Source organism: Oryctolagus cuniculus, chromosome 2 (genome assembly GCF_051225735.1).
Source record: "Oryctolagus cuniculus isolate XC-2025 breed Fujian yellow rabbit chromosome 2, ASM5122573v1, whole genome shotgun sequence".
Lineage (NCBI taxonomy): Eukaryota > Metazoa > Chordata > Mammalia > Lagomorpha > Leporidae > Oryctolagus > Oryctolagus cuniculus.
In genome coordinates this window covers 47,808,880-47,834,554 of record NC_142868.1, presented here as the reverse complement: position 1 = coordinate 47,834,554, position 25,675 = coordinate 47,808,880, and the positions used below count along the sequence as shown (strand labels likewise).

Genomic DNA, 25,675 nt, shown 5'->3' with positions numbered 1-25,675 from the left:
AGGGAGCCGAGGACGAGGCTGGAAAGGAAGGGAGGGGTCAGATGGCGCTGGCGGAGCTGATAAACAGTTTGCAACTAACTTACAAGAAGCCTGCCTTGTCCTCTGAAACTCTTAGTAGAGAGGGTAGCACGCTAAACTGTGCATCAGTCTCTAGGATCTTGGTGTTGTCAGTTCCGTGTCCTGTGTGGGGAGGGCGCCAGGCCACCGGGTGCAACTGCATTCTGTTGGGTGATGAGGAAGGAAGGAGAAGCAGAATTGATTTTGAAACAGGGGCAGCATCTAAGGAATGGGGCCTGAGACAGGCAAAGGACTCGTGGGCTTTGGCGTCACAGAGACCTGGATTTGAGCCCTGGTATTGCTGTGTGTGAAGCTGGACCTGGAACGAGGGTCTCTGTGCTGTGACAGGAGGATATGAGGCTTACCTGGTAGCACGTGGTGGGCAGGAGGAATGAAAGAAGATGCGTTCAGAGCACTCCATGACAGCAGGTGCACAGTAATTGTCCCCTCCCTCCCCCTGGATCACTTAACAGAGTTTCAGTGGACTGCACTGTTGCCAGAAGGCAGACAGGAGAACCCAGGTGATAGCATTTCCCACTCTTGTGTAAATCGTGGCTCCCCTGGGTCAAGAGCAGGCCATGGTGCACTTCAGGGAGTGGAGAAGGTACTGGCCAGGGAGTGAGACCTTCCTTGTCTAGAAATGGGGGTGGGGGGCGGATGGGCAGCTACGTGCCCAGAGGCACACTAGGTAAAGAACCGTTCCTGGGTATGACAGGCAAGTCTGGGAACATCAGAACAAGCCAGCAAGGCGGGCTCCCAGCCCCAGGCTACCCTGCGGGGACCAGGATGGTGGGGAGCACACGCACACTCCTCTTTCACCACCAGAGGGCAGGCCTGAGGCACAATGGGCAGGGCGAGTGCCCTGAGTCTATCGCTGGGACCCCCAGGAAAATCTGCAGTCATCCCAAGTTTGGGATGCAAGGTGTGACTTGGTTGGGGTGTAATGTGAGGTGTGTGTGATGTCGGGGGCGTGTGTGCTAAGTGGAGGCAACAGGAGAAAGCCTTCTGGATGCTGTGACGTGCACACTTTCCTCTGCGCCCTGATGTCTGGCAGCAGGTGGACAGATCAGCCTCGTGTCCTTGTCCTCCTGCAGTGAGGACTCTCCAGGACCCCTCTGGAGCCCCAGTGCCTGTGGCCAGTCATCTCTCCAGTTGTAGCGAAGGCAGTGTCTTCTGCTTTAGAGCGCCTCACCTGTCACCCACTGGGGAAGGTGGTGGGCAGTCTCCAGCCATTGCCCTTCAGCTGTCCCTCTGCAGCCTCTGCCCCTTTGGGGTTATCCACACAAGGAGAACGGTCCTCACTGCCCGATTCCATCTGCAGCGAGGAAAGCGTCACTTCCAGCTCAAGTGTCCTAGTCGATGCCCTTCGTTTTTGGCAAAGAAGGATTCTGGTACCTTCTGACCACCGCATTCATTTCAGCCTCCTCTGCAGGATGACTTGGAGGCCACAGCCCTTGGCTGGGAACTGCAGCAGCGTGCGGCTTTGGACCATGCTCCCTTTTGCACCTGTAGGCTCAGTCCTTCCCGGCAGCAGTCAGTGGCTCCGAGCGCCCCTGCTCTGTGGTGTTAAGAACAGTACATTTCCACGGAGGCCCCCGGAGCGCCCCAGAGGCAGAAATGGGAAGGTGAAACCAGGAACAGGACTCATGCTAGGCAGATGTTGAGGAACTGAAAGCCGCCGGCAGCCCACAGCGTCGCAGTGGCAGTCCTCATCTACCCGCCTTTTCCAGCAGGCTGTATGATTGATGTCGCCATGTTAAAACCCCGGTCGGGTGTGCCCATTCCTGCGCCCCTCCCCACATCCGAAGGGGAAGGATGAGTAAGACTTTTGGAAGAGTTCCCACCTCTGTGAGCTCAGGTTTTGAAAGGTATAGGTGGTGTAATATGATCAAGGCTATCGTGTAGGCACGTACAAAGAAAAATGGGGAGGGGGTGGAGGACAGAGCACTTTCAGAATTTGGTATGGAGGAACAGTTATAGCAATGCCTTGTATGACAACTGGGGTTTGATCTAGGACTGAGTGCTCTTCTCTGACTTACCAGGCTTGATGGTACATCCAGCTTTGTTAGGGGAGGCGTAGTTCGACATTTAGGCAGCTGCAGCCTTGCAGAGACACTAAACTGCAGTGTCACAGGGCTCTCCTGCAGCTTTCGAGGCCTGGGGACGATGCGTTCGCTCGTCACTGAGGAGGGTCCAGCAGAATGACAGTGCTAAGAGGAAGGCTGGGGCTGGGGGCTTTCTGACACCAACACTCGCCATGTGGGTGATGTGGAGGGTTCTGTCCTTGTCGTACCAATGACAGCAGTTTTATTTGAGCACTTGAAGTCGAGTGCACCTGCTACGGACCACACAATGTGCTGGTGACTGGCAGAGGAATGCAAGGCTCTTCCGCTTCTAGGAGTTGGGATCCAATAGGAAAGAAATGGACAGATCATTTCAGTAGGGTGGACAGGAGGGGACATTTCAGTTTGGGAAGTGTCCTGGGAAAGGGGAGGGAGGGAGAGGACAGCACGGGGCCAGGCACAGATGTGAGGAGGGGCACTGAGAGGTTTGCCCTGAAGCTGTGTGGGTATCTGCGTGCACCCTCTGAGCGTGGGGCAGGTGGGTGTAAGCACCCGCAGGGAGACCGGGGTCACTCGGGACTGGCACCTGCTTAAAACACACCACACTCGTGCTCTCAGACTGCCTGGGCAAGTCCTTCCGCCCAGCCGCCGGGAAAGCCTGGGACGTGACCCCAGCTTGCGTTTTGCTGGTGCTGGGGGAGGAGTATGGGAAGGCAGTGAGATGGGAAAGGGGCTTCAGATGTGGAATCTTTTGCATGTAAGACGTGTTTAGTTTTTAAGAATTTGGAGAAGTCATGCCTGAGAATAGGTTCAAAAATAATGATTTGTAATTTTACAGTATATTTTCATTGCTTTCTTTTTCCCCTAAAGAGAGTGTAAAATCCATCATTTATATTAGTAAGTCTATCAGTGCAGAGTGGGTGGAAAATTCTCCCCCCACCCCCTTTGCCTTTTCCATATTGCAGTGAGCGGTAAGTATGATAAAAATGCAGATGGCACACCGTTCTTTGCCGTGGTCAATTATAACTATTTGTTTGGTGTCTTCTATGTGCCAAGTACTCTTTTAAACAAATCAATGCAGTCTTTGGCCATTTACAGGCGGAAATGTCAATTACCGGGGACCGAGAACTCCTATCAGTGGCTGTGGAACTAAGACTAAACAAAAGCTCTTGGGAGCTTTATCACAAAACAAAATATAGATGGAGGGCGGCACTTTGTATTTTGATACAAAGCTAAGTTGAACCAGTCAGTAGTGAAGCTTTTTCTGTGTCCCCAACAGCTTTCTGGGACTTTTGATTTTATAGGTACAGGAATGAAATGGTGGACAGACAGACCATCCCCCAAAGTGGGCAGGTGCATACAAACACTGGAACATAGAGCACACAGGATTATTCTTTATGTAACAGCTAATCTTTGCTGAGCAGGTGTGAGCCACTTAAACGGATGCTCTCTTCTTGCCGTGGCCATCTGATGGCCTAGATTATGTAGGATTCTAGGTATTGTTTGATCTCAGAGAAACCCCGAAGCCACGGACCCGACCCCAGATGTAGCAGCGTGGTTGTGCCCCCATGGAGGGCCCGGGATCCGCTGGACCCCTCCTCTCGCACAGGGTTCTGAAGTTAGGGCGGTTTGGAGAGCAAAGCTGAGGGGTCACATCCCTGTTCAGTGGCCGGGCCCACGGAGAGGCCTTGAACGCCGTGTTCTGTGCCTAGACTTCCTGAGTTTCCTCATGATTCAGTTTTCTTTCTTGGGGTCCTGCGATGCGGGGCTCCTCGACGCTGTCATCCCCGCGGCTTCCCAGCGGAGTTGCACGCACCGGCGGAACACGCCGCCGCCCCCCACCCAGCGCGAGCCCCGAGGCGGGTCTGGGTGGGCGTGGCTGTCAGCGGACACCCGGCCCCAGCTGAGGCCGCTCGGGCCTCAACTCGCCGCGGCCGCCCTTCCCCCGGTTCCTCGTGGCTGCGAGGCACAGAAGGACGTTTCGGGGCGGGGTGTCCAGCCGCGGCGCGCTGCAGCCTTCCCCGGACGCATCCCGGCCCTCCGCGGATTCGGGCGGGCTTCCTCCAGGCTCGCGCTTCAAGCTGCCGGGCCACGGATGCTCGCAGCCCCGCGCGCGCCCGCATCTTTGCAGCCCCGCTTAGGGCCGCGCCCCCGGGCCCCCGCAGCTGGCCGCAGGCGGGCCCTCCCCGGGGCTGGGCCGTGCACGGGCGTGGCCCGCGCGCCGAGCCCTCCCCTCCGCTCGCTGCCGCTTGAATTCCCCAGCCGACTCCGGGGCGAGGGTGGGGAGGGGGCCCGGGCGCCCCTCCCGGGCCGCGCGCCGCCGGCCGGCCGCACAGTCGCGCGCTCGCCGCCCGCGAAGCCATTGGCTCGGCGCAGTCACCCCACGCGGGGCTGCAGCGGCGGCCTCCGCGGATTGGCGCGCGGGCGGGCGAGCACCGGGGAGCGCGCGAGCGTGTGCGTGCAGCCCGGGCTGCACCGGAGCCCCTCGGTCTCCAGGTGCCGCCCCCTCCCCTCCCCGCCCGCGACGACCACTCCTCCATTGTCCTGGCGCTGCGGATGCTGGCGTCGGGGGCTCCCGCTAGCTCTGGCTCTCGCTGGCCAGGCCCAAAGAAAGGGCGCGAAAGGCGCGCGCCCCGCTCGGGCGCACGCACCGGCCGCCGCCCCCGGCCGCACACTGCAGCATTTCGCGCGCTCGCGCCGCGCCCCTCCCCGCGCTCCCTCATTTGCATACTCCGCGATCGTGACCAATCCGCGCTCGTCTCTCTCGAAGCGGATGGCTCTAGCCTGAGAGGAAAGGGAGTGGCTGGCGGCGCATGCGCCGAACTGGCCGACTCGAACCGAGGCTTTTATTGCTGTAGTTTATTTCCACCCCCTTCCCTCCTGTTCTCTCTCCTCTCTTTTTTTCCGCCCTAGCTGGGGCTGTGTTGGAGGAGAGGAAGAAGGAGAGAGAGAGGCTTGTATTCGTCCTTTACCTTCCTGAGACTTGCTACGAACAAGACCACATAGGCGGTTGCATCTTTTTCAATTCTGCAACAAAAAAATTATATATATAAATATATATACACATACCAAATCCCCTTCCCGGCAGTTCTTGCTGTAAAGCTGCCCTCTTGCAATTGATTTTTTCCCAGGAGAGAGATGTCTTACCAGGGGAAGAAGAATATTCCACGCATCACGGTGAGTTTGGGACTTGGGGGAATGTGCGATCGGCCAACAGCCTTTGTGCGACAGAGCATCTGGGCGGGGGACGTGGACCCAACTTTTTTTTTTCCAGCCCCCCTCTGTTGCTAACGAGGGCGGCGGTGGCGAAGGCGGTGGGTGACGCCACGACACTTGCAGGGCGTTAAAACGGGCGCGAGAACGCCCGGAGGTGGCCTTGGGGAGCGCGCCAGGTCCGCTGTCTCCTTTCATTGTCAGCGCGAGATGCTGCGGCGCTGGCCCGCGGGGCGTACGCAAATGGATGCCAGATTGACTATGCATGGTTGCAGCTCGGATATTGTTCTCCCGGCTGCGCGCTGCGGGGCGGACTCGGCGCCGGGGGCCGGGGGGCACGGGTCCTCCCCGGGGCCGCCGCCCCCGCCCCCGCCGGCGAGCGCTTTCCGGAGCCTCCCTCGGGCTTCGGGCTCTGCGCCGAGGCTCCTGACAGCGCACGGATGCTGGAAGGGCTGGGTGCCGCGGCGAGATGTGGGGCGAGCGGAGAAGCAGCGCCTCTCTGGAGCCCGGGGACCCTCGGGGTGGCCCTGTGCGTTCTGTGGCCCTCGCGTTGGGGGCTGGGGCCCTGCCAGGGCTCCGGGCTCCTTTTCCCGGCCCCTTTCTGCTCCTTCCGCCGCCCGGGAGGCGTCCGTGTCTGCGCATACAAAGCGGGCGGGAGGGTGGGAGCCGGGGGCCGCGCGAGCCGGGCCCGGGAGGTAATGGCGCTGTGCGCCGCGCCGCGCAGACAATGATCCGAGCGGCCCCGGGCCCCGGGGCAGTGCCTCCGTACATCACGGGGCACATCCGTGCCACGCATCCACGCTGCTTCAGCGAGGAGCGCCGGCTCTCGCTGCCCGCTCGCGCCTTCTCACTCCCAGCCTCTCCCCATCGTTTCCTGGAACCATCTCGCCTGCTCTGTGTTCTCTGCATCCCAGGGCGGGAGGAGCGCCGGGGAAACTCATTGTTACATAATGCTGTGCAGTGGCCACCGACCAGCTGATTCCCGGGAAGAACCCGGCGCTGAGGCCGAGAAGGAAAGGATCCTTCTCCTCGCCGGGAGGTGCCTGGGGCTGGGTTCGAGGACGCGCGGTCGCCATGCGCACCGGGCACACCCATCCGCAGGAGACAGACGTGGGACCCAGCGCACGGGGGAGGGGGCGTGTGCGCGGCGGCTCCTAGGATGAGCTGGGTGGTTCTACCGCGAGGGTGGGTACTTGCCTTTTTTTCTTTTTCTTTTTTCTTTTTTTTCCTTGAAGGCAAACGACCCGAGATCCCCAAAGGGCTGGGCGCAGGGGACCCTGCTCTGTGTTCTCTCCCGAGCTGGGGGAGGAGGGGGGTGATGGGAGCAGAAGAGATGCAAGGCTCCAAGAATTTGTCCTCGTGGATGAGCAAGGCAGTTTCGTTTTGACAGGGTGGGGAGGGAAAAAAACATTGAAGCGAACAATCGACAAGACCACTCTTTAAAAGAGCGCCCCCTCCACCCCTAAAAAAAAAATCTGGCTGCGATTTCATAGGACCTATATCTCGGTTTCCCTCCCTCCGTCACGTTCTCCAGCCTCTTATGTAAGAAGCCTTCTAGAAGGCTCTAGAGTGAACAAGACTGTGATGTGTTCGCTGCTCTCTGGTTGGGGCGCGGCAGTGACTGAGGGGCCTGGCCGTGAGGGGCAAGGCCCCTCCCTGGCTCCCAGGCCGTATCTGGCTCACGTTTGTAGACCCAGGAAAGAACCCTGGCTCAGGTGACTTGGGGCAAATGGCGTTCCGTCTCTGGACCTGTTTCCTTATGTGTTGGGGGAATAGAATCTGGCTCCATCTGCCTCACTGGAAGCTGTGCTGGGGTAATATACCCGACAGGATTTTGTGAAGGTTTTCGTGTTTACCTCCTACAGGTGCAGGAATTGCTGTCGCCTCTTCCCCTTTGACTTTCTAAGGTCTCTATCAGGATGAAGAATCCCACAGTGTACACAATTAAAACCATCGATGGATGGCTTTCAGTATGTTAGAGAAACAATAAATACTTTCTAAACCCACGTGCCTGTGCATTTGTGTGCAAACGTATTTGATTTCCCGGCGCTTATACATGTTTACAAAAGGATTCTCTATGATATTTGTTTCTTGGCAGCTACTAGACGTAAATAGCTCTTACTGAGTATTATTTTGTAGTTGACTTCTGAGTTAATTGGCAGAATGATTTTTGAAATATGTTGCATATTAAAAGAATAATATATGGCTTAGTTTGTAAGGTTTAAGCCCAGTCTGGAATAACGCAGGTGCATATTTACTGAACAGGATTTTAGCATTCCGTTCTACCAACAGCATGTGGGATAGCGATGAGTCATGGTGTCCCATGTCGGTACATTCTTGGCTTTGCACAAATATCACCAATGAAAACACAAGTGGACCAGCAACCTATAGTAGTGTTAGGATTTGCCTTCTCTCATATCTCATCATGAAGCTTTACTGTTTTCTTAACAGGTTGGTTGAACTGGTCTATTTTTGTGGTATCCCTGCCCCACCCCCACTCCACAACACTTGCCATGATTTTCCTCAAAGATAAATGTGAATGAAGGACACAGTGAATTGAAACCTTGCTGTGGTTGAACCAAGTATGTTTGTGTAGTGGATCCCATGACAACAGACTTTTGGTCGATTTTCCTGGACACAGATCTCAGGGAGATGTGACTTTCCTATGTGTGGGTGTATTTTTTTTTTTTAAATGAGATTTAGCCAAAAGCCACTTAAAAAGCATTGACTTCTTTATCTGAAATGTTTTCAGTGTTCTTCAATAGGAGGTTTTTTTTTTTAGGGTCTAATAGAAAGATGGTTCATTTATCTACAGGAAGCCTTGGCAGCGTGTGACTCATCAGGTGCTGATGAATAGGTTACAACACACCGGCTCACCTTTGTCACTGAACCTCCCCACACTGGCTCATTTGAACCTCATTTTTGAATAGTGAAATACACCCTGGGCTCACTTATCTTTGGCCCTGTGTTTCTCAGGGGTCAGTTACGCATTGTGACCTTGTTCCCTCTTTGTTTCAGAGTGATCGTCTTCTGATCAAAGGAGGTAAAATTGTTAACGATGACCAGTCCTTCTATGCAGACATATACATGGAAGATGGGTTGATCAAGTAAGTGTAGCCCATTGTGCAAAGATGTGTTTGCAGCCTGTAGTCCCAGTATTCATTCATAAGCATTAGCTACCATTCACCCCCCGAGTCTCAAGCTTAAATGTCTTTAACAAGTGACCAATTTAGTATTTTCTTTAAGGCCATTTTGATGATGGGGATATGTGAACTCAGGAAACCTCAGATTGAGGGAATTCAAAGCCATTATTGAATGCACATCCATTGCATTATACATGAGTGTTGTGTGATTTGCTATTTTTAGTGGAAGTGACACAATATCTTCTTGTTGCCAGCTCAAATACATGGCTCATGTACATGTTCAGGTACATGCTGAAGGTTTTCCTAGAATGTAGTTGTTTGGATTGCCCCGTCCTGGGGCACAGATGTGGAATACGGCCTTTTCTATTGAGATAGCACGTCTGTCTTCTCACTCAGAAATCCACGCTGGAGCGGCTGAAGAACACCAAGCTAATTACTGAGTAGCACACACAAATCACTGCCTAATCCTCGGGGCACTCTAGGTTTCATGCGTTAAGAGGCAGCTAGCACAAGCAGGAATGCCCTTGTGTTGACTGTGTATTATGCTGCAAAGGAGAAACAACGCAGCAGTTGCTGCATTTGGGTGTTTTTGGCCTCAGAGGTTAAATGAGCTGAGTATGTACCAGTGCCCTGCGCCCTTCCTACTGGGACAGCTCACAGGGCTCTGGAGAGATAGCACATCTGTTTAAAGAAAAACATTCAGCAAATGACATCTTTTAAATAAGCAGCATTCATCAAGGGCTAGCAGCAAGCCAGTCCGGAGGAGTGGAAAACTGGAGTGGAGATGACCGTTGCCTGGAAGCTCATCCCGATTTATGAACATTACGTAGGTTGTAAGATTTCCATACGGGTATTTAATGTCTTCTCCATTCGCGTTGCTTGTGACAGTCTCAGCTGCCAGCTCCCCAGTGCTGTGACTTTCATGTTCCATTTCCCCCTCGGTTAGGAGGCAGCCAGCGTACAGTCTGGTCTGGCAGGACATTGGCCTAGAAGGGAGCAGGCCTGTATGCTATTTTTAGTTGTCACTAACGTGTCTTAGATCCTTATCACCCCCCTCTTCCTTAATTTTCTTTTCTAGAAAATTGGTAGAAAGATGTATGAACACTATTTTTTTTTTTAAGAAACTGGACATGAATCATGCGCCCCAACATAATGAATATTCGTTTTTCTGCCTTTGTTTCTCTGAGTTGCTGGGAGCATGCTTCCACATCAAACACACTTTTATTTGTTCTTTCATTTTTTATTCATTTGAAGAGCAGAGAGAGACAGAGATCTCCCATCCACTGGTTCACTCTTCAGTGCCCTCAAGAGCTGGGTATCCAAAGACAGGAGTCAGGAACTCAATCTGGGTCTCGCACGTGGGTGGATGTGGCCCATGTATTGAGCTATCAGCTACTGCTTTCCCGGGTGTCTGCTGGCTGGAATCTGAAGTGGATCCAGAACTTGAACCCTGGCACCCTGATACGGGATGCAGGTGTCCCAAGCGGGGTCTAAACTGCCGTGCCAAAGGTCCACCCCAACACATTTCACAGTGTTCATGACTTTTTTTTTTTAGCTCTTTTGGTCTCCCTCCACTCTTCCTATTTTCTGTTGAAAAGGCTATATTGAAAATAAATGTTTAGAAAGCGTAGGCAGATCTGAAGAACATTACTATATGATAATCAGCTTGAATGTGTGTGTTGCAGAAAGTTGAGTGACATTTTATATAAATATTTTGGGGCCTTTGTTATCATTTCATCTTAGGCATTTCTTGGTAGCTAAACTGCTTTCAATGAAGCCTCTGAAGCCTGTTTGAGTTTTGTTTCTCACTTATTCTGTGTCTGGAAGATAGTTTTTGGCTGATCCTGTTTGATTCCACGTTGCACTTACCACCCTGTCACCAACCCTGTTTATTTAGGCAAATAGGAGAAAACCTGATTGTGCCAGGAGGGGTGAAGACCATTGAAGCCCATTCCAGGATGGTGATCCCGGGAGGAATCGACGTGCACACTCGGTTCCAGATGCCCGACCAAGGAATGACATCTGCTGATGACTTCTTCCAAGGGACTAAGGCGGCCCTGGCTGGGGGGACCACCATGATCAGTAAGAAAATTAAGAATATTTGAAAATGAGTCTGTGCTGTTTGAATCTTTCCTTCTAAAGCTTGCTGAATTGAGCAGTGTTTGTTCCGCCAGAGCAGGGGGTGGGGTGTTAACCATTTGTCTTACTTCCTTATCTCCATTTTTCTGTTGAACTTTGAGCTCTCCACTTGAGCTTGAGCGGACATTGGAGGGGGTTTTGGCAGAACCAGAATGACTTCTTGCTTTCTCTGTTTGAGGACTTCAGCCTTTTTTGAACACAATGTATGATTTGGTTGTGAAAACACAGTATTTGGAGTCATCTTCAAAACTGTCAGTGTTCTCCTTTATTCACAAGTATTTGATTTAAAAAAAAATTCACAAGGGTGGTTTTTTGCAGAATGGGGATGGGGTACAGCAAGTGTAATGTTGGACTGGGAGTTGGTTCCACTGGTAGGAAAACCAAAGGTTGGGGAGAGAGACTTCCTCACTGGAGCCTGGCTAAGAGGGATCTGGGCAGCCCTCTTGGACGAGGACCCTCAGAGATTAGTTTCCTTTAGGTGTGAAAATTTCCGACATCCACAGCTGGGCGCCCTTCGGGTTTTGCTCCTCAGGTTCTGTTGAGCCAAATCTAAAGTGTGTTCACTGGGCACAGCACACATGCCAAGACTTTGCTTGTGAACGCTCAGCTTCCGGAGTGCCTTTTGACAAATGCCATTTGGTTCTTGATGAGATGGGCAAGCTACACAGAGCTCGTCAGATTCATGGTGTTAAAAATAGGTTTGATGGAAGAGTGGAAGTCCCTGTGTTGTCTGTTGGTTCTGCGAGGAGAAAGAACTTAGCTGTTTCTGCTTTGGATAAACCTAGCCTGCTGGTTGTTTTCCAGAGCGACAGTCTTTTTACCTGTGGCTTCTGAGTCTGTCCGGAAGCTTCTTCTTGGACTGCCCTGAGCTGGAGGAGCATCGCCCTGCCCTCCCCGGCCTTCTCCTCCCCGTGGGCGCCTGCTCGCCCCCGTGGCTTCTCTGTCCTCTGTGGTGTGAGAGACCCAGGTCTCCCGTGTCCACTTCCACGTCGTGAGCCTCCCTGTTGGAGTATGGACTGCTTGTGTCTTGCTCCACCCGTTGCTTTTTGGCCTAGGGGGTGCCGTTCTCCAGGGGGGCCCTTCACGCCCACCCCAGGGCCCAGCTAGTCCAGAAGCCTGCTGCTTTGTCCCTAGTGCAGGACTCACCTGGTCCGAGCCAGAAATTGGGTGGGGGGCCGCTTGCTAGCAACAGCTGAGCCGGGGCGAGCATGGACTGCTGGCCTGACCACCAGAAAGGCCAAGTCACGGTGGTACTCTGCCTCAGCTCCGAGCTCACGTGGAGGCCCTGGGGGCCCTGCCTCGGTCACACAGAGTCTGTAAGCCATGAATGGTATTTCTTGGGTCTGTGTTCAGCAACATCACTCATCACAGGGGTTGCCCAGTGGGAATCGCTGGGGGCATAGACTCCTGGCAGTCAGGAGCCTGGAGCTCTGGTCCCCTTCACACACCAGCCTGCTGAGTGACCTTGGGCAGGTCACCTCGTGTCCCTGCACCTGAGTGGCTCGTGGGCACAGTGAGGCGCTTGCACTGGGTGACCGTGGAAATCCTTTCTAGCATCCGTGTTTGGTGCTTTGCTGAGCTCAGAGAGGTTTTGCCTCTGATCCAGGGGTAGGGAACCATTTTCTGCCAGTGGCCATTTGGGTACTTAGAAATAACATCATTTGTGGGCCGTACAAAATTATCAGCTTAAAAAATGAGCCTGCTCTAGATAGATAGAATTTCGAGCCCCACTTGCCTTGGCAGGGCCAGACCCAGTGATTTCACAGGCCTTGGACAGCCGGTGGACTGGATGTTCCTCACGCCACTCTCATCAGGTGCACTTTGCTCAGCCCATACAGAAGGGCCCTACTCTCCCCTCTCCCATCTGTCTGTCCCATCCTACCCTGTGGTCCTAGTGCTGCTCCGCTCCTCACGCCGGCGCCAGGCTTTGGCCCCTCGCTCTGCCCCGTGCCTTCTCCTGCCTTCTGTCCCCCTCCCTGGGGGTCAGATCCTTTCCTGTCGCTGCTTTGACTTCCTCTTTGGCTTCTGCCTCGGTGCTGAGGGCTTCTTTCCACTCCTCCAGGTGGGTTCTTCCTGCACAGGCACGAGGGACCTCTCCATGAGCCGTGGACCTGGCCCAGGGAGCCTGGAGTAGTCACAGGTGGCTTTACCTACAGATCATCGGGAGTAGGGGCTGAGAAGTCGGACTACCTGCTCTGCTTTCTGGGACAGGAGGTGGTGGCGTTTTAATGTGGGCTGATGCAGTCAGGCTAAGGAGTAGGGGATTTAACAGGCAAACCTCAGAGAATGGAAGGAATGGGGGGGATGTGCCCCATCACATTTTGCCGTTGGTTCACCCTCCAATGGCCGGTGCACTGCGGCCGGCGTACCTTGCTGATCCGATGGCAGGAGCCAGGTGCTTCTCCTGGTCTCCCATGCGGGTGCAGGGCCCAAGCACTTAGGCCATCCTCCACTGCACTCCCTGGCCACAGCAGAGAGCTGGCCTGGAAGAGGGGCAACCGGGACAGAATCCGGCGCCCCGACCGGGACTAGAACCCGGTGTGCCGGCGCTGCAAGGCGGAGGATTAGCCTAGTGAGCCGCGGCGCCGGCCCCATCACATCTTGCGAATCACTCCTGGAGGGTTTCTGCTGGCCGACCTTTCCTTCCAGAGCTGAGTATTGTTGATGGGGGGTGGGGCAGGAGGATTTTCCTCTTCCTCCTTGCTGGTCCCACGTTGTACCTTGCTCTGAGTGAGCTCATGAGTGCCTGGGATGTGCTTTCCTGAGAAAGAGGCTTCAGGAAGATGCGCGGCTCATGTGACTTGGTTGCTGCCTGTGACCTGCTTCTTCAGTGAGACTCTATCTTTAGTGCCGATTGCAGCCAGAAAGAAATGCTTAGGGTACTTGGAACAGATGCAAGTGGAGAGTTGACGTGCCCACGGCTGCTTGTTGGAACAAGCAGTCGAAGTAAATTGGCTCAAAGTCCGCGAGCGCCCTCTTCCCTTCCATCTTCTGACTTTCCCCATGCCAGGTCACCTGCACTCACCGGCGAGTCTTTACCTGGCCCCTTGCTGGCTGTGTGTTGCCCAGGTCACAGGCCACAGAGGCTGTGTGCAGAGGAAAATGTGGCCGAATATTCCCAGTTTGAAAAAGGAGCTGACATGTCAGTAGCAGAAAATAATATTATTGGCATCCCACAGAGCCTGCTATTGACAGTTACACAATGGAGGCTTTGTGAGGGGCACTTGGGGCAGGGCAGGGGAGCGCCCTTTGCCCTTTCTATCCAGGGGTGGGTGGGCAGGGAATCCAGACAGAGCCCGCAGGCCACATGCAGACCTGCCCAGGGGGTCACAGGGGTGGTGGCACTGCTGCTTGGGGAAACCACGGTGGACTTCCCAGGGGCTTTATGGCCATCAGAGTTGGCAGGACTAGAGAGTGTTCAGGAAGCTGGTGGAACAGTTATCTCCGCTTTGTAGATGGGAAGGCTGAGCCTCCAAGTAAGGGTGCGACTTGGGGACAGGTGCCCGTCCGCGATACACATCTGCAGCTGTGCCCCACCACCTGCCAGCTGCTTGACCTCCGTCCTCAGCCTCAGTCGCCTCCTCTGTGACATGGCAACGTCTGTAACACACAGGCAGTGGTGGCACCAGCACTGCTCCTGGCTGGTTGTCAGTTCTCAGACGTGCTCGGCGTTGTCATTCCATCCTGCACTGGGTTCCGGCAGCCTCCCAGCCTCCCATCTCTGTTACATTCTGGAGCTCTACCCTCCCTGCAGAGGCAGAAAAAAAAGAGGCTGCGTGTGCTAGAGGATCTGGCCTGAACATGAGCTGAGGGCAGCTCCAGGGGCGCCTCTGTGTCTCCTGGGCAGGTGTATCTTAAAACAGCCCACTCCCTGGATCCCACTGAACCTGCTGGAGTAGCTCATGAGAACTGTGGGTCTGTATTTCCACCTGGTGCTTGTCCAAGGCACTTGGAGAGCTGTTTGAAAGCACAGCCGTCCCTTGGTATCCAGGGGCATCAGTTCCAGGACCCCTGCAGATACCAATGTCAGTGGATGCTTCAGTCCCTTCTGCTGGTATAAAATGGCATAGTACTTGCATGTAACACACACACATCCTCTCATATGTTGTAGATCTGTTTATTCATTTATTTGTTTGAGAGGCAGAGACAGATACCATCTGTCTGTCTGTCTACGTATCAGTTAGGGGTTCCCATCCACTTGTTAGTTTCTCAGATGCCTTCAGTGGTTGAGGCTGGGTGGAAGCCAGGAGCTAGGAACCCAGTCCAGGTCTCCCACATGAGTAGCAGGCACCCAATTACTTGAGCCGTCGCTGTTGACCGCCCCCCCCCCCCCCCAGGGTCTGCCTCAAAAGGAAGTTGGAGTCAGGAGCCAGAGCTGGGAATTGAACCCAGGCACTCTGAAGTATGAAGGATATGTTTATCTCAACCCTTACACCAAATGCCTGCCCATTATTTCAAGTCATTTCTGGATTACTTGTAATACCCAATACAGTGTAAATGCTTTGTAAACGGTTGTTGGACTGTGCTGTGTAGGGATTCATGACAAGAAAAGTCTGTACATGTTCTGTACTAGTTTAACTTTTTCTTTTAGGATATTTTCCATCTGGGGTGGTTGAATCCACAGATGTGGAGCGTGTGGGTGTGGAGGGCCATCTGGGTAGCTCTCGGGTCTGCACCAGATCTACAGACTCTGATTTTCAAGGGTTGTTCTGAATGTCATTTCTGCTAACCTGACCTGAAGGCTCATCCTAGAGGGCGTGGGCTCCAGGTACCACAGTGCCAGGGGCCTTCCTCACCCCAGGGCGGTATCGAACAGCAGGGCTGGAGACTGGGCGGTCACTGCAGGGCTAGAAGGGGCCTCTCTCCTGACCTCGATATTTGTTACTTCCCTGGATGTAGCTCCATGTCCGTGCCTTGTGTACCTCCCTTCACCTGTCCCCCAGCAGACTTCCCCTATTCTGTACACCTGCTGTGTTTCCAGCAGCCCATCCCAAAGAGGGCTGCTCTCCTGGTCATGGCGGCTCGAACCCATGGAGCCACGTTGAACGCTCATTATCTTGCGCCTCACGTTCTCTTCCCCACTGTTCTCACCTTGGCTGTGTTTTACTGGAGTTCTGCCCTGGCCCTCAGTGGCCTCTCATTGGTATCCTAGCCTCTTGCTTTAGGTCAGCTTTGGTCCTGCTGCCTCCTTCCTCTGCAGCCTTTGTGGCTCCCACTTGCTCAGAGAAAGCAATGCAAGTGTCAGTCTCCGTGACGTGGCCCCGCTCCACTGCCCTGTGCTTGTGACCTGAGCCAGGCGTGCCCTTCCCAGCACAGGTGTCTTCTCCATCACAGGCTCCTAGGCAGCAAGGCCTTCCCTGTGATCTGTTGCCCCTCCTCCCTCCCTCCCTCCCTCCCTCCTTTCCTCCCTCCCTCCCTCCCTCCTTTCCTCCCTCCCTCCCTCCCTCCTTTCCTCCCTCCCTCCCTCCCTCCCTCTTTTCCTCCCTTCCTCCCTTCCTCCATTCCTTCCTTCTTTCCTTTCATTTTTGAATGTTTTTATTTATTTATTTGAGAGGCAGAGTTACAGACAGACATACATCTTCTGTTTGCTGGTTTACTCCCCAAAAGGCTGCAGTGGCCAGAGCTGGGCCAATCCAAAGCCAGGAACCAGGCACTTCTTCCTGGTCTCCCACATGGGTGCAGGAGCCCAAGCACTTGGGCCATCTTCTACTGCCTTCCCAGGCCATTAGCAGGGAGCTGGATAGGAAGAGGAGCAGCCGGGACTAGAACCGGCACCCATCTGGGAAGCTGGTGCCGTGGGCGGAGGCTTATCCTACTGCACCACAGTGGCGGCCCTGCGTCTTTCTTGTGGCCTTCAGCCTTATGCTGCGGTTCAGTCAAGGCCCCTCTCTCTGTCTCTTGCATTTTCGTACCCACCACTCCCCCGCCAGTGTGTCACTCCTCTGGGGCTCTCTGTTAATGCCTGTGGTTGAATGAATGAGTGGATGAACATGCCAGCGAGACTTGGTTTCCTGCTTTGTCTGAGGGATGCCACACAGCCAAGTGTCCTGGGGAAGGGGAGGTTCGTATGTCCCGTGTTCACTGAGTTCGGCATGACGGAAGCAGCTGCTGCCTCAACATTGCCCTCCTCCCCAATTTGTGCTGCCCCAGACCCCCGCTCTGGCCGCCGGTGGCGGAGAAAGAAAGGGGGGAAAGCTCAGAGCCCAGATGTTGTCCTGCGGTCATGGACGGGGACAGCTCCTGTCTGGGTTGTTCTCAGAGGCGGGTGTGGCCAGCGGCTGTCAGGCTGGTTCTCGTAATGAGAGAGCTCGCTCTCTGAGTGCGGACGGTCCCGTCTTGTTCTAGAAGTCATGTGGCCCCAGGCACCATGGTGGACTCAGCGGTCATTCCCGAAAGCCCTTGGGTTTGTCCCAGCTCTTTTCAGCGAGACAGGAGCTTGGGAGAAGGGTGCGGGGCTGTCCTGAGGGGACGTGGCTCAGCGCATTGCTGCGGTACATCCACTGCTTGTCATTTTTTCATCCATGTGGCATTTGGGTTTGCTCCCTGCTTATGAGAAGCACACATGTGTGAACACACACACACACTATAATATGAATGTGTCTGTAATTGATACTTTGATTATTCCCTTTGCAGCCTTCATTTGACTAGGGTTAGAAAGTGTTTACAAAAACACCCAACCACATCAGACTAAGCTGTAAAGTCCAGGACCAAAGTTGTCGCCACAGAATCTGCCCGTGGTCTGGCCATTAGAGAGCCACGTTATCCGATAGGCTGTCCGTGTGGGCTCTCGCTCTGCTCTCCACCTCTGGTCTCTCCAGGCTCCACAGGATGTGAGTGCCCTCTGCCAGCAGATGCCACGGGCCTGCCCAGGTGTCCTGCAGATCTCAGCCTTGAATCACTGGACTAGGAGGGTCTGTCCACTCCCTGGCAGAGCTGGGAGTGACCTCCTGAAACATGGCACCAAGCAGAGTGAGAGAGGAGCAAGGAATGGGGCATCCTGAGGAAATCACAGCTCTGCCCAGCAGTCGCACACAGTTTGTGGAATGCTTTGCCTTTCTCGTGAAGGGGTTGTTGGGTTGACTTTGACTGGCCCAGCTAGGGGGCGTTAGTGACTAATGGGGCTTAGGGGTTACTAGTCCCTTCCAGAAGCAGAGGCATTCCTGAGTGGGTCTCTAGACTCTAGTTCATGAACATCAGCGGGAACCATAATGCAGCAGGGCATCTTGCCTGGACTCTGGCCCTGAGACCTGGGAGTTCCAGCCTTGGAAACCAGCCTAGCTCGTGAAGAGGGGTGGGCCTTCATCTCCAGAGTTGTACGTGCCCTCCCTGGCCCCAGTGCTGGCTCTGCCTATGGGTGTTGCTAACAGAGCTTGGCTAGTCTCAGTACTCTATGCTCACTGAGCCTGTCTCTGTTGATAGTGCAGGGTGCTCAGACTGTTGGGAACGTTCCGTCATTCTTGTTGGCCAGAGTGACCGCTCCAGCCAGGAGTGGTGGTGGGGAGAATGGACATGCTGGGCTTCTAACCTTTAGAAGTGGGGGACAGGCCTTCAGTGGTCAGCATTCCGTGGTCTCAGAGTTTTTCATTGCCTCCACGACGTACACAGGTGCAAGGATGAGTGAGCGAGGCATAGACTTTGGGAGGGCAGAGATTGTGCCCTCTGCATTTGTATGCAGCCCCACCTGCGTAGAGGCTGGCCATACTGGCTGCCTGATGAGCCCCCGGAGGAGTCTGATAAGAGCCCGAGACCGTTGCTGCTGCAACTCCTACCAGCTTCAGTGTCCTTACCCTGGGGCAACATGAGGTCTTACCCAGATGCCCTCCACCTGACAGGTAAGACCGATGAAGCAGAGCTATTCTGGTTGAATGGCAGGCGGTGGGTGGGCTGCTGTTTTCTTGTCTTCCTCCTCTTGGCAGCCCCTCTGCTTCTGGAGAACCCAGGCTTGGGGAAGCACAGTGTGGAAACCACCATGTTCCATCACTCCCTTCCTCTGTGGCTTACCTGCTTTCCCAGGCTGGGCAATGAGACTGCTGCTGGCACCGCTTCCATGTTGAGTTGCAGGGAAAACGATGTTTAATAAGCAGGGATGTACCCACTTAGTCACTTAAGAAAACTCCTAACCACACTGTACGTTTTCAGTGGGTTTCTTGAATATCCCTCCTGTTCAACACAGGGGCTAGGATCTAGCACTCATTCATTTTTTCCTGCCTAGGTTTGGGTTAGTTTGCTTTGCTTTTCATGAAAGCCTGTAATAAGTGATCATTCTTCCCTTCTTTAAAAAAAAATTAGCAGTACACAGTATTAGACTGGAAACATTGGCTCTGTTACCAAAGAGTTGACCAAGGGATTTGCATTTTCCTATTTATTGTCCAGCCCTCTGGCTCTAAGTAACTCCATTAAGTGCCCTTTCTCCCTCTTTCCTCCTTTTCCTCTTTAAACAGAACTTCCAGTTTCTTAAGAAATGATTATTGAGGTGGGTGTTTGACTTAGCAGCTAAGATGCCCACAGCCCATATTGGAGTGCTTGGTTTGATTCTCATTTCCAGTTCCTGATTCCAGCTTCCTGCTCACGTAGACCCTGGGAGGCAGTGATGATGGCTCAAGTAATTGGGTTCTTGCCACCCATGTGGGAGCTCTGGATTGAGTTCCCAGGTCTGGCCTTGCAGGCATTTAGGGAGTGAACCAAAGGATGGGATCGCCCTCTCTCACACACTCACACACTCACACACACACACACACACACATACACAAATCAATCATAAATGATTACTTCTTTGAATTGTGTGGGCTGTGCCTCTGACTTGCTGCTGTTGTTAGGTAAAGCCATTTATTCAAATTCCTTGCTTTTCGTTGGCCTTAACTGCCATGGTTAATGATAAAGGGGAGTTACAGTGAGTAGAAATTAGAGTTCTTTCTGGTTAACCCATTTGGGAGGCAGCTTTCTTTGAATGTGACTAAATGTTCCCCTAATGATAGAGAGGATGCAGCCGGGGTTGGGTCGCGGTGGCTGAGGCTGCTCTGCAGGGATGGGAATTTTGCAGGCAGCTAGGGCAGTCGTTAACATTGTCGACTGCACATCAGAGTCCCCTGGGGGAGTCTAACAAAGTACAGAGACTGGAACGTCTGACTTATTTGGTGAAGGTGGGCCTGACATTGGTAGTTTAGAAAGTTCCCAGGTGATAGCCAAGATTAAGAACCATGAGTCTAAGAGCTCGTTCCATCAGTCGGGCTTCTGTTGAAATGGACTGAATGTCTGCCAGGGTTTTCTAGAAGTCGGAGCTGCCCTCTGCTCCCTGCTCTTTCCTATCCTCTCTGCATAGGATGGGACCCCTCTGTCATGATCTATAGTGGGTGAGTTCTACAGCCAGCCACCATCTCGAAGCATAGGAAGCGGTGTGGAGCTGAGCTCATTGTCTCAGAAAAGATCCTCCCCCTTCAGTGGCTGTCCTTGGTGTCCTGAGAGGTTTTGCTTGGCTAATTCCCTGACAGGGCACTGGTGAGGACTCACAGGAGTGGGATGAGGGGTGATGAGCAGAAGGCCGTGGTGGTGGACAGGATGGGGTCCTAAAGGCCGCGTGGAGCTGGAGTCACACTGCTGCCTGGAGCCCCCGTGGGCCACCTGCTGTGCTGGCTGCCCTGAGAGAACCCTCCTGTCTCTACGTTGCACGGGGAGTGTTTATGACCTAATCTCCCTCTAATGATAGGTCAGGATTGCAGTCTGTCCTTGTGGGGAGCTGTGAGGAAAAAATCAAAAGAGCCTGGTAATGACATAGAATCATGGACGCAGATCCCCCGTCCGGCCCCTGTCTCGCAGCTGGGTGGGAGTGCTGGACCACACTTCAGGCGATGGGCTTGCAAGCCTCCCAGCAGCACGGGATGGGAGAGCTCAGGAATTGAAGAGCTAGGTTTAATTTCCTGTCCTAATGCTTTCTGTGGTAGCATGATCTTCCTGATGTATTTCTGGAACATAGTTCCCACATGTGTAAAATGGAGACCATACATTCGTACTTCTTCGGGTTGTGTAACATGTGAAATGTTTTTGTGCCATATTATTTATGAACGAGAGCCATGACACTAGCAGTACGTGTGTGAATAGAGCTGTTTTTCTCTATATCTAATCTTTCTTCTAGCTATCATCTATAGTCTACCCATCTCACCTACCTACCTGCCTATCATTTATCTAACCTATCATTTATCAATCAAATCTACCCATATATATATATATATATATATATATCTAATCTTTAATCTATATATCAAATCTAGGTATATTATCTACCTATCATCTCTAATGTGTTTAACTTATTATCCAGGGGCGTGTGTTTAGCCTGGCAGTGCAAATGTCTGCTTCCCATACTTCCAAACCAGACTTCCCACTGTGCCTGGTTTGATTCCTGACTTTGGCGTTGGCTCCTGACTCCAGCTTCCTGGGAGGTACCTTATGGTGGCTCAAGTCACTGGGTTTCTGCCACCATGTGGGAGACTTGGACCGAGTTCCCAACTCCTGACTTTGGCTCCCACCCAGCACTGTGGGCATTTGGAGAATGAACCAGTGGAAAGGAGCTCTATTTATCTCTTTATTTTTCTCTTTCTGTTTGTCTCTCAGATTTAAAAAAATTAATTTGTTTATCGTATCTTATCTATATAGTCCATCTGTCATTTATCATCATCTATTTGTCACCTGTATAATCTGCTAATTACCTATCATGTATTTACTTATGCATCTGCATTTCTCTCTCTCTCTCCCTCTCTCTCTCATCTGTTCATTTCTCCTACATAAAGGATGCAGTGCATGCTAACAGGTCCTAGATGGGTTTTCTCACCTCAGTATCACTTGCTAAGACCAAGAGGAATGTTGAGTTGAGGGCTTGTTTCATCTTAAGCCTAGGTAAAGGGCTGAAAATTTCGAACCAGCAAGAAAAACTAGTGTGTATAAGAAGCCTCATACCTGGGTATACAAAAAAAAAGTCTTTCTTTTCACTCTTTCTGCCTTCCAAATAATCCCTGGAGAATTTGGAGCCTAAATTTTCTGGCCTTGCAGATGGGAAGCGATGTCACCACGAAATAACTCATCAAGTCAATAATGATTGCTGGGTCTGAGCTTTCGGCCTTTTTGGAATTCAGATGAGGCAAACTCTATCTTTGCTCATGGTTGCACTGTCATCCAAGCCCCTGTTCTGGTGGATGCATGGCCAGGTCTGCAAGGAGGTTTGCGGTCCTCAGTGACGGCACCCACATCCCCTGCCCCACTGCCTGGCAGTGGAGCCTGGCCCCGGGGTCCTTCCTCTACCAGCCTTGGTGACAAATGCTTCGGCATCTCACCCAAGGAAGCATTTAGTCAGAGGTGGCTTGCGAAGTGTGCGTGTGAGCGGCCCTTTCCTGTTACACAGGTGAAGGGACCAAGTGGCCCTCTCGCAGGGGAACACACTGACCCACTGTCTCACTCCCTCACTGGCCGGTTCTGGAAGAGGCAAACAGTTTGTTTTGATGGACAGGCATGTCTCACCCCCTTTCCTTCAGCAGGGAGTCCTTATTGTTCTTTCTGTATTGTTTGCCACAGCTCGTTGGCTGCACAAAGCATAGGGGGCAGAAAGCAGGCGTTACAGAGCCATTGTGAAACTGTCCCCAAGGCACTTAATTTCAGAGCCACTCGGAGCCCAGTGAGAGGGGACTTCATATTTTGGGAAGAAGTGCAACTTTTGCTTCAGAGTTTTGGACGGAAACCCGACAGAAAGTGAAAGCTTGGTCACAGTATTGGTGGTTTGTTGTCTCATTGTAGACAATTAAGTGGGGCTTCAGCTCTGTTGGTAGGCTGGGCCTTCAGGTGATTGTCTACACGGATCCGCACGTGTATCCCGCTGCTCATGACTCTGGGCCAACGGTGCACACACCCCTGACTGCATTCTGAGACGCTCACATTGAGGCCTCACCTGAGCTGTGCAGGGCAGGGACCTTGTAGCTCCACAGTCCTGGCAGGAATCACAGGATGGAACGGAGCAACTCCATCCTTTCCATGAGTGATGGTTAAAAGAAACAGGCCATTTGGAGGGAGCAGATGCTCGATACCATGCATTGGGAATCTGTGCCAAACCCGCCCTGTACACACCATTTCTCACCCTAGGGATGTGACGCATGAAGAAATGGGAAGCCCAGAAAAACCACAAGACTTGCGTAAGGTCGCGGAGTTTGCGAATGTGAGGGTCGGCACTCTGACCCCGGCTCTGGGCTAGTGCCACTCGCAGGTCACAGAGTCGAAGAGTAGTTTGCTTTTTAGCTATTAAAAAGTGAGCTCATGACTGCTGTTCTGTGCCCAGCTCATGCACTGCTGTTCTGTGTCCCTGGCGTGGCCCCCACCTTGAGTTTGTTGTCAAGGAAGCTCTTGAAGTTCAGGCTTTATCCTGCCTTTTGATCTAACCAATATGTAAAAGTGCTTTTTATGTAACTTGAGGGGAGAGAGTGATCAGATAGCCTGTATCTGCCACTAAGTGAGAGGCTGGCTCCAGTGATGGCAGTTGGTCACCCGATGGTGGTCTCCCAACAAAAGCCCTGGGTGGGTGACCTGGATTCCCCTGGGTCCCAGGCGGGGATTTGGAGAACAACCAAGAGGGGTAGCTGATGCCATGCCTTCATCAGGAGAACCCAGTCTCTTCTCAGAAGCCTGGGGGCCCCTTTTCCACGCAGGGCCAGGTTGAGCTGCTGTGTCTAGCAGGCGCCTCGAGTTCTCCTTGCCTTGTCCATCCCTCTTCTTCCTCCTCTGGATCGCTGCAGCGGCCTCTGTGGGTTCATCCGGCTCAGCGCTTCCTGTGTTTGGCTGCGAAACACCTCAGGCAGATGGCATTTTTTGAAGAGGGACAGAGATTCAGGGAGAAAAAGCAGACAATTTCTCTTGAGTTGCGATGGCTGCTCTGGGCATGGCTCCCCCGCCCCCTACCGGGATGGAGATAATCCAAGGAGAAACATGAGGTGTAACGGAAAGAATTTGAGGCCTAACCTTCCCGGGGACGCATCTTCACAGAGCTGGGAATCCGGAGACCTTGACTCTGAAGTCAGCTCTGGTGCTTATTAGCTCCGGCAGGCTGCCCCACGGCCCTGTCTTGGTTTTCTCAGTTGTCAGCGGCAGCCAGATCCACTTTTCTTGCCTAAAAGAGCTGCAGGAAGGATTCTGGGAGGTGGTGGCTGTAACGGGGAGTGGACCCTGCAGCCCAGTTTTGCTCCTAACAGTTGAAACTTAGCATGAAGCCTGGCTACTGAAATATTTGAAGGGCTCCCTTGGGTTTCCCGTGCTCGTCTTCTGCAGCTTCCTGGTTTCGTCGTCCACCTCTTCTCTCCCCCTTTTGTCATTGAGAATCCAGGAAAGTGGTCAGCCGCTCTCCAAAATGATCTCCCTGAGTGTCGCCTGGATTTCTTTTCATGCTCAGAGCATCCATCTCTGCGTACTGGAGAGAGCTTGTCGGGGTCTGTGTTTCTCTTCTAGCTGCATAGCAGAGCCTAGGTAATTTATTAAGAATACTTGAATGTGGATCACCGTTCTGCAGGCTGGAAAGTCCCAGCGTGATCCCGGCATCTGCACTGCGTCTGCTGAGGGCCTCCTTGCCCTATGGTGATGTGGCGGAGGGCGTCCCGTGGAGATAGAGATGCAGCCCAGGTGTGCGAGCTTCAGCCTCTTCCTCTTGCTGGAGAGCCACAGCTCCATCCTGGAGCCCCACCCTCCGGGGCTCCATATCCGCATCCTAATTACCCCTCTAAGGTCTCACCTACAAATACCATTAACATAGGAATTTGGGGGTTACGTTTCCAAATGGGGGCGCATTTGCATTTAAGCCCCCTTAGTTTCAGCCCCCAACCCAGAAGCATTTTTCCTTTTCCTTACTGGAAAAGGAGGCTCTTTAGATGCATTTAATACTTCAAGTTTTAGAGTGCTAGGGCTGACGAAGCACCTGGAGGCGGCTGATGTGCTGTTGCCTCGGCGAGCATCCCTCTCTGCTGGTCTCAGCTTCCTGTTTATGTGTTTATGGGAGACTCAAGGTGTCTGGTCACTCTCTCCCTTTAGATGACAGAAACATGCTTTTAAAGACTAGTTGGCTTGAAGTTCAGGTTGAAGCTTCAGAACCACAATCTTTTTTTTTTTTTTTTTTTTTACAGGCAGAGTTAGACAGTGAGAGAGAGACAGAGAGAACGGTCTTCCTTCCGTTGGTTCACCCCCGAAATGGCTGCGGCAGCCGGCGCATCGCGCTGATCTGAAGCCAGGAGCCGGTGCTTCTCCTGGTCTCTCATGCAGGTGCAGGGCCCAAGCACTTGGGCCATCCTCCACTGCACTCCTGGGCCACAGCAGAGAGCTGGCTTGGAAGAGGGGCAACTGGGACAGAATCCGGCACCCCGACCGGGACTAGAACCCAGGGTGCCGGCGCTGCAGGCAGAGGATTAGCCTAGTGAGCCGCGGCGCTGGCCCAGAACCACAATCTTGAGGCTGGCTGGGAGCCTGACACCTGGCTGCATGCTGCAGGTGAGGGCTGTGTCTGGGACGTGGGCTTTGTTTATTGGGATCCCTCATTTTGCAGGGGGACACTAAAGCCCAGAAAGGGGGAGTGACTTCCGGCACCAAGGCTGCTTCTCTGTGCGTGTTTACATCTTTGTGGGTGCTGTGCTGCTTGTGCATTTAGCTCCCACCCACAGTGAGTGCTGACGATATAAAGGAAGCTTTTGCATTGTGCAAAAACTCAGCTCCAGTACCTAAAGAAGAGATGACGAAGGTGTTCTCATCCATTTGGTGCTGAAGTGTGGTGCACATTAAATGGCCATGCCTTTTCAAGAAAGAGGAACTGACGGAGCGGATATATAGGAAAGAAATAGGTACTGTTTAGTAGGAGATGGCAAGTTCCCACTGAGCTCTGTTTGTTGGGGCCTTTGCCTTCTGTGCAGGTGCATTGAACTGTTTTTGCATCTTGGTTCTGAAAGCCAGATGATCCAGAAGCCTTGTCCTGCATCACGTTGCTGCTTCCCTGACAGCACACCTCTTCCCATAGCATCCTTGCCAGTTCAAAGCGTCCCTGGAGCAGTGGAT

At 53.1% G+C, this 25,675-nt stretch overlaps 1 protein-coding gene across 3 annotated transcripts in view; it reads left to right on the top strand.

Moving 5' to 3' along the window:
- The window catches only part of DPYSL2 (dihydropyrimidinase like 2), a 149,959-nt gene that overhangs the window by 69,406 nt on the left and 54,878 nt on the right, over positions 1 to 25,675 (top strand). Inside the window, exons 1-3 of one of the 3 annotated variants that reach the window (XM_002709455.6) lie at positions 5,152 to 5,297; positions 8,352 to 8,440; positions 10,374 to 10,558. In XM_002709455.6, the coding sequence (XP_002709501.1) occupies positions 5,259 to 5,297; positions 8,352 to 8,440; positions 10,374 to 10,558 (313 nt within the window). In that variant the 5' untranslated portion in view covers positions 5,152 to 5,258. Of the gene's footprint in view, positions 1 to 5,151; positions 5,298 to 6,306; positions 6,519 to 8,351; positions 8,441 to 10,373; positions 10,559 to 25,675 lie in introns of those variants that run through there. The other 2 variants (XM_070068271.1, XM_051842554.2) reach the window with 2 other exon arrangements.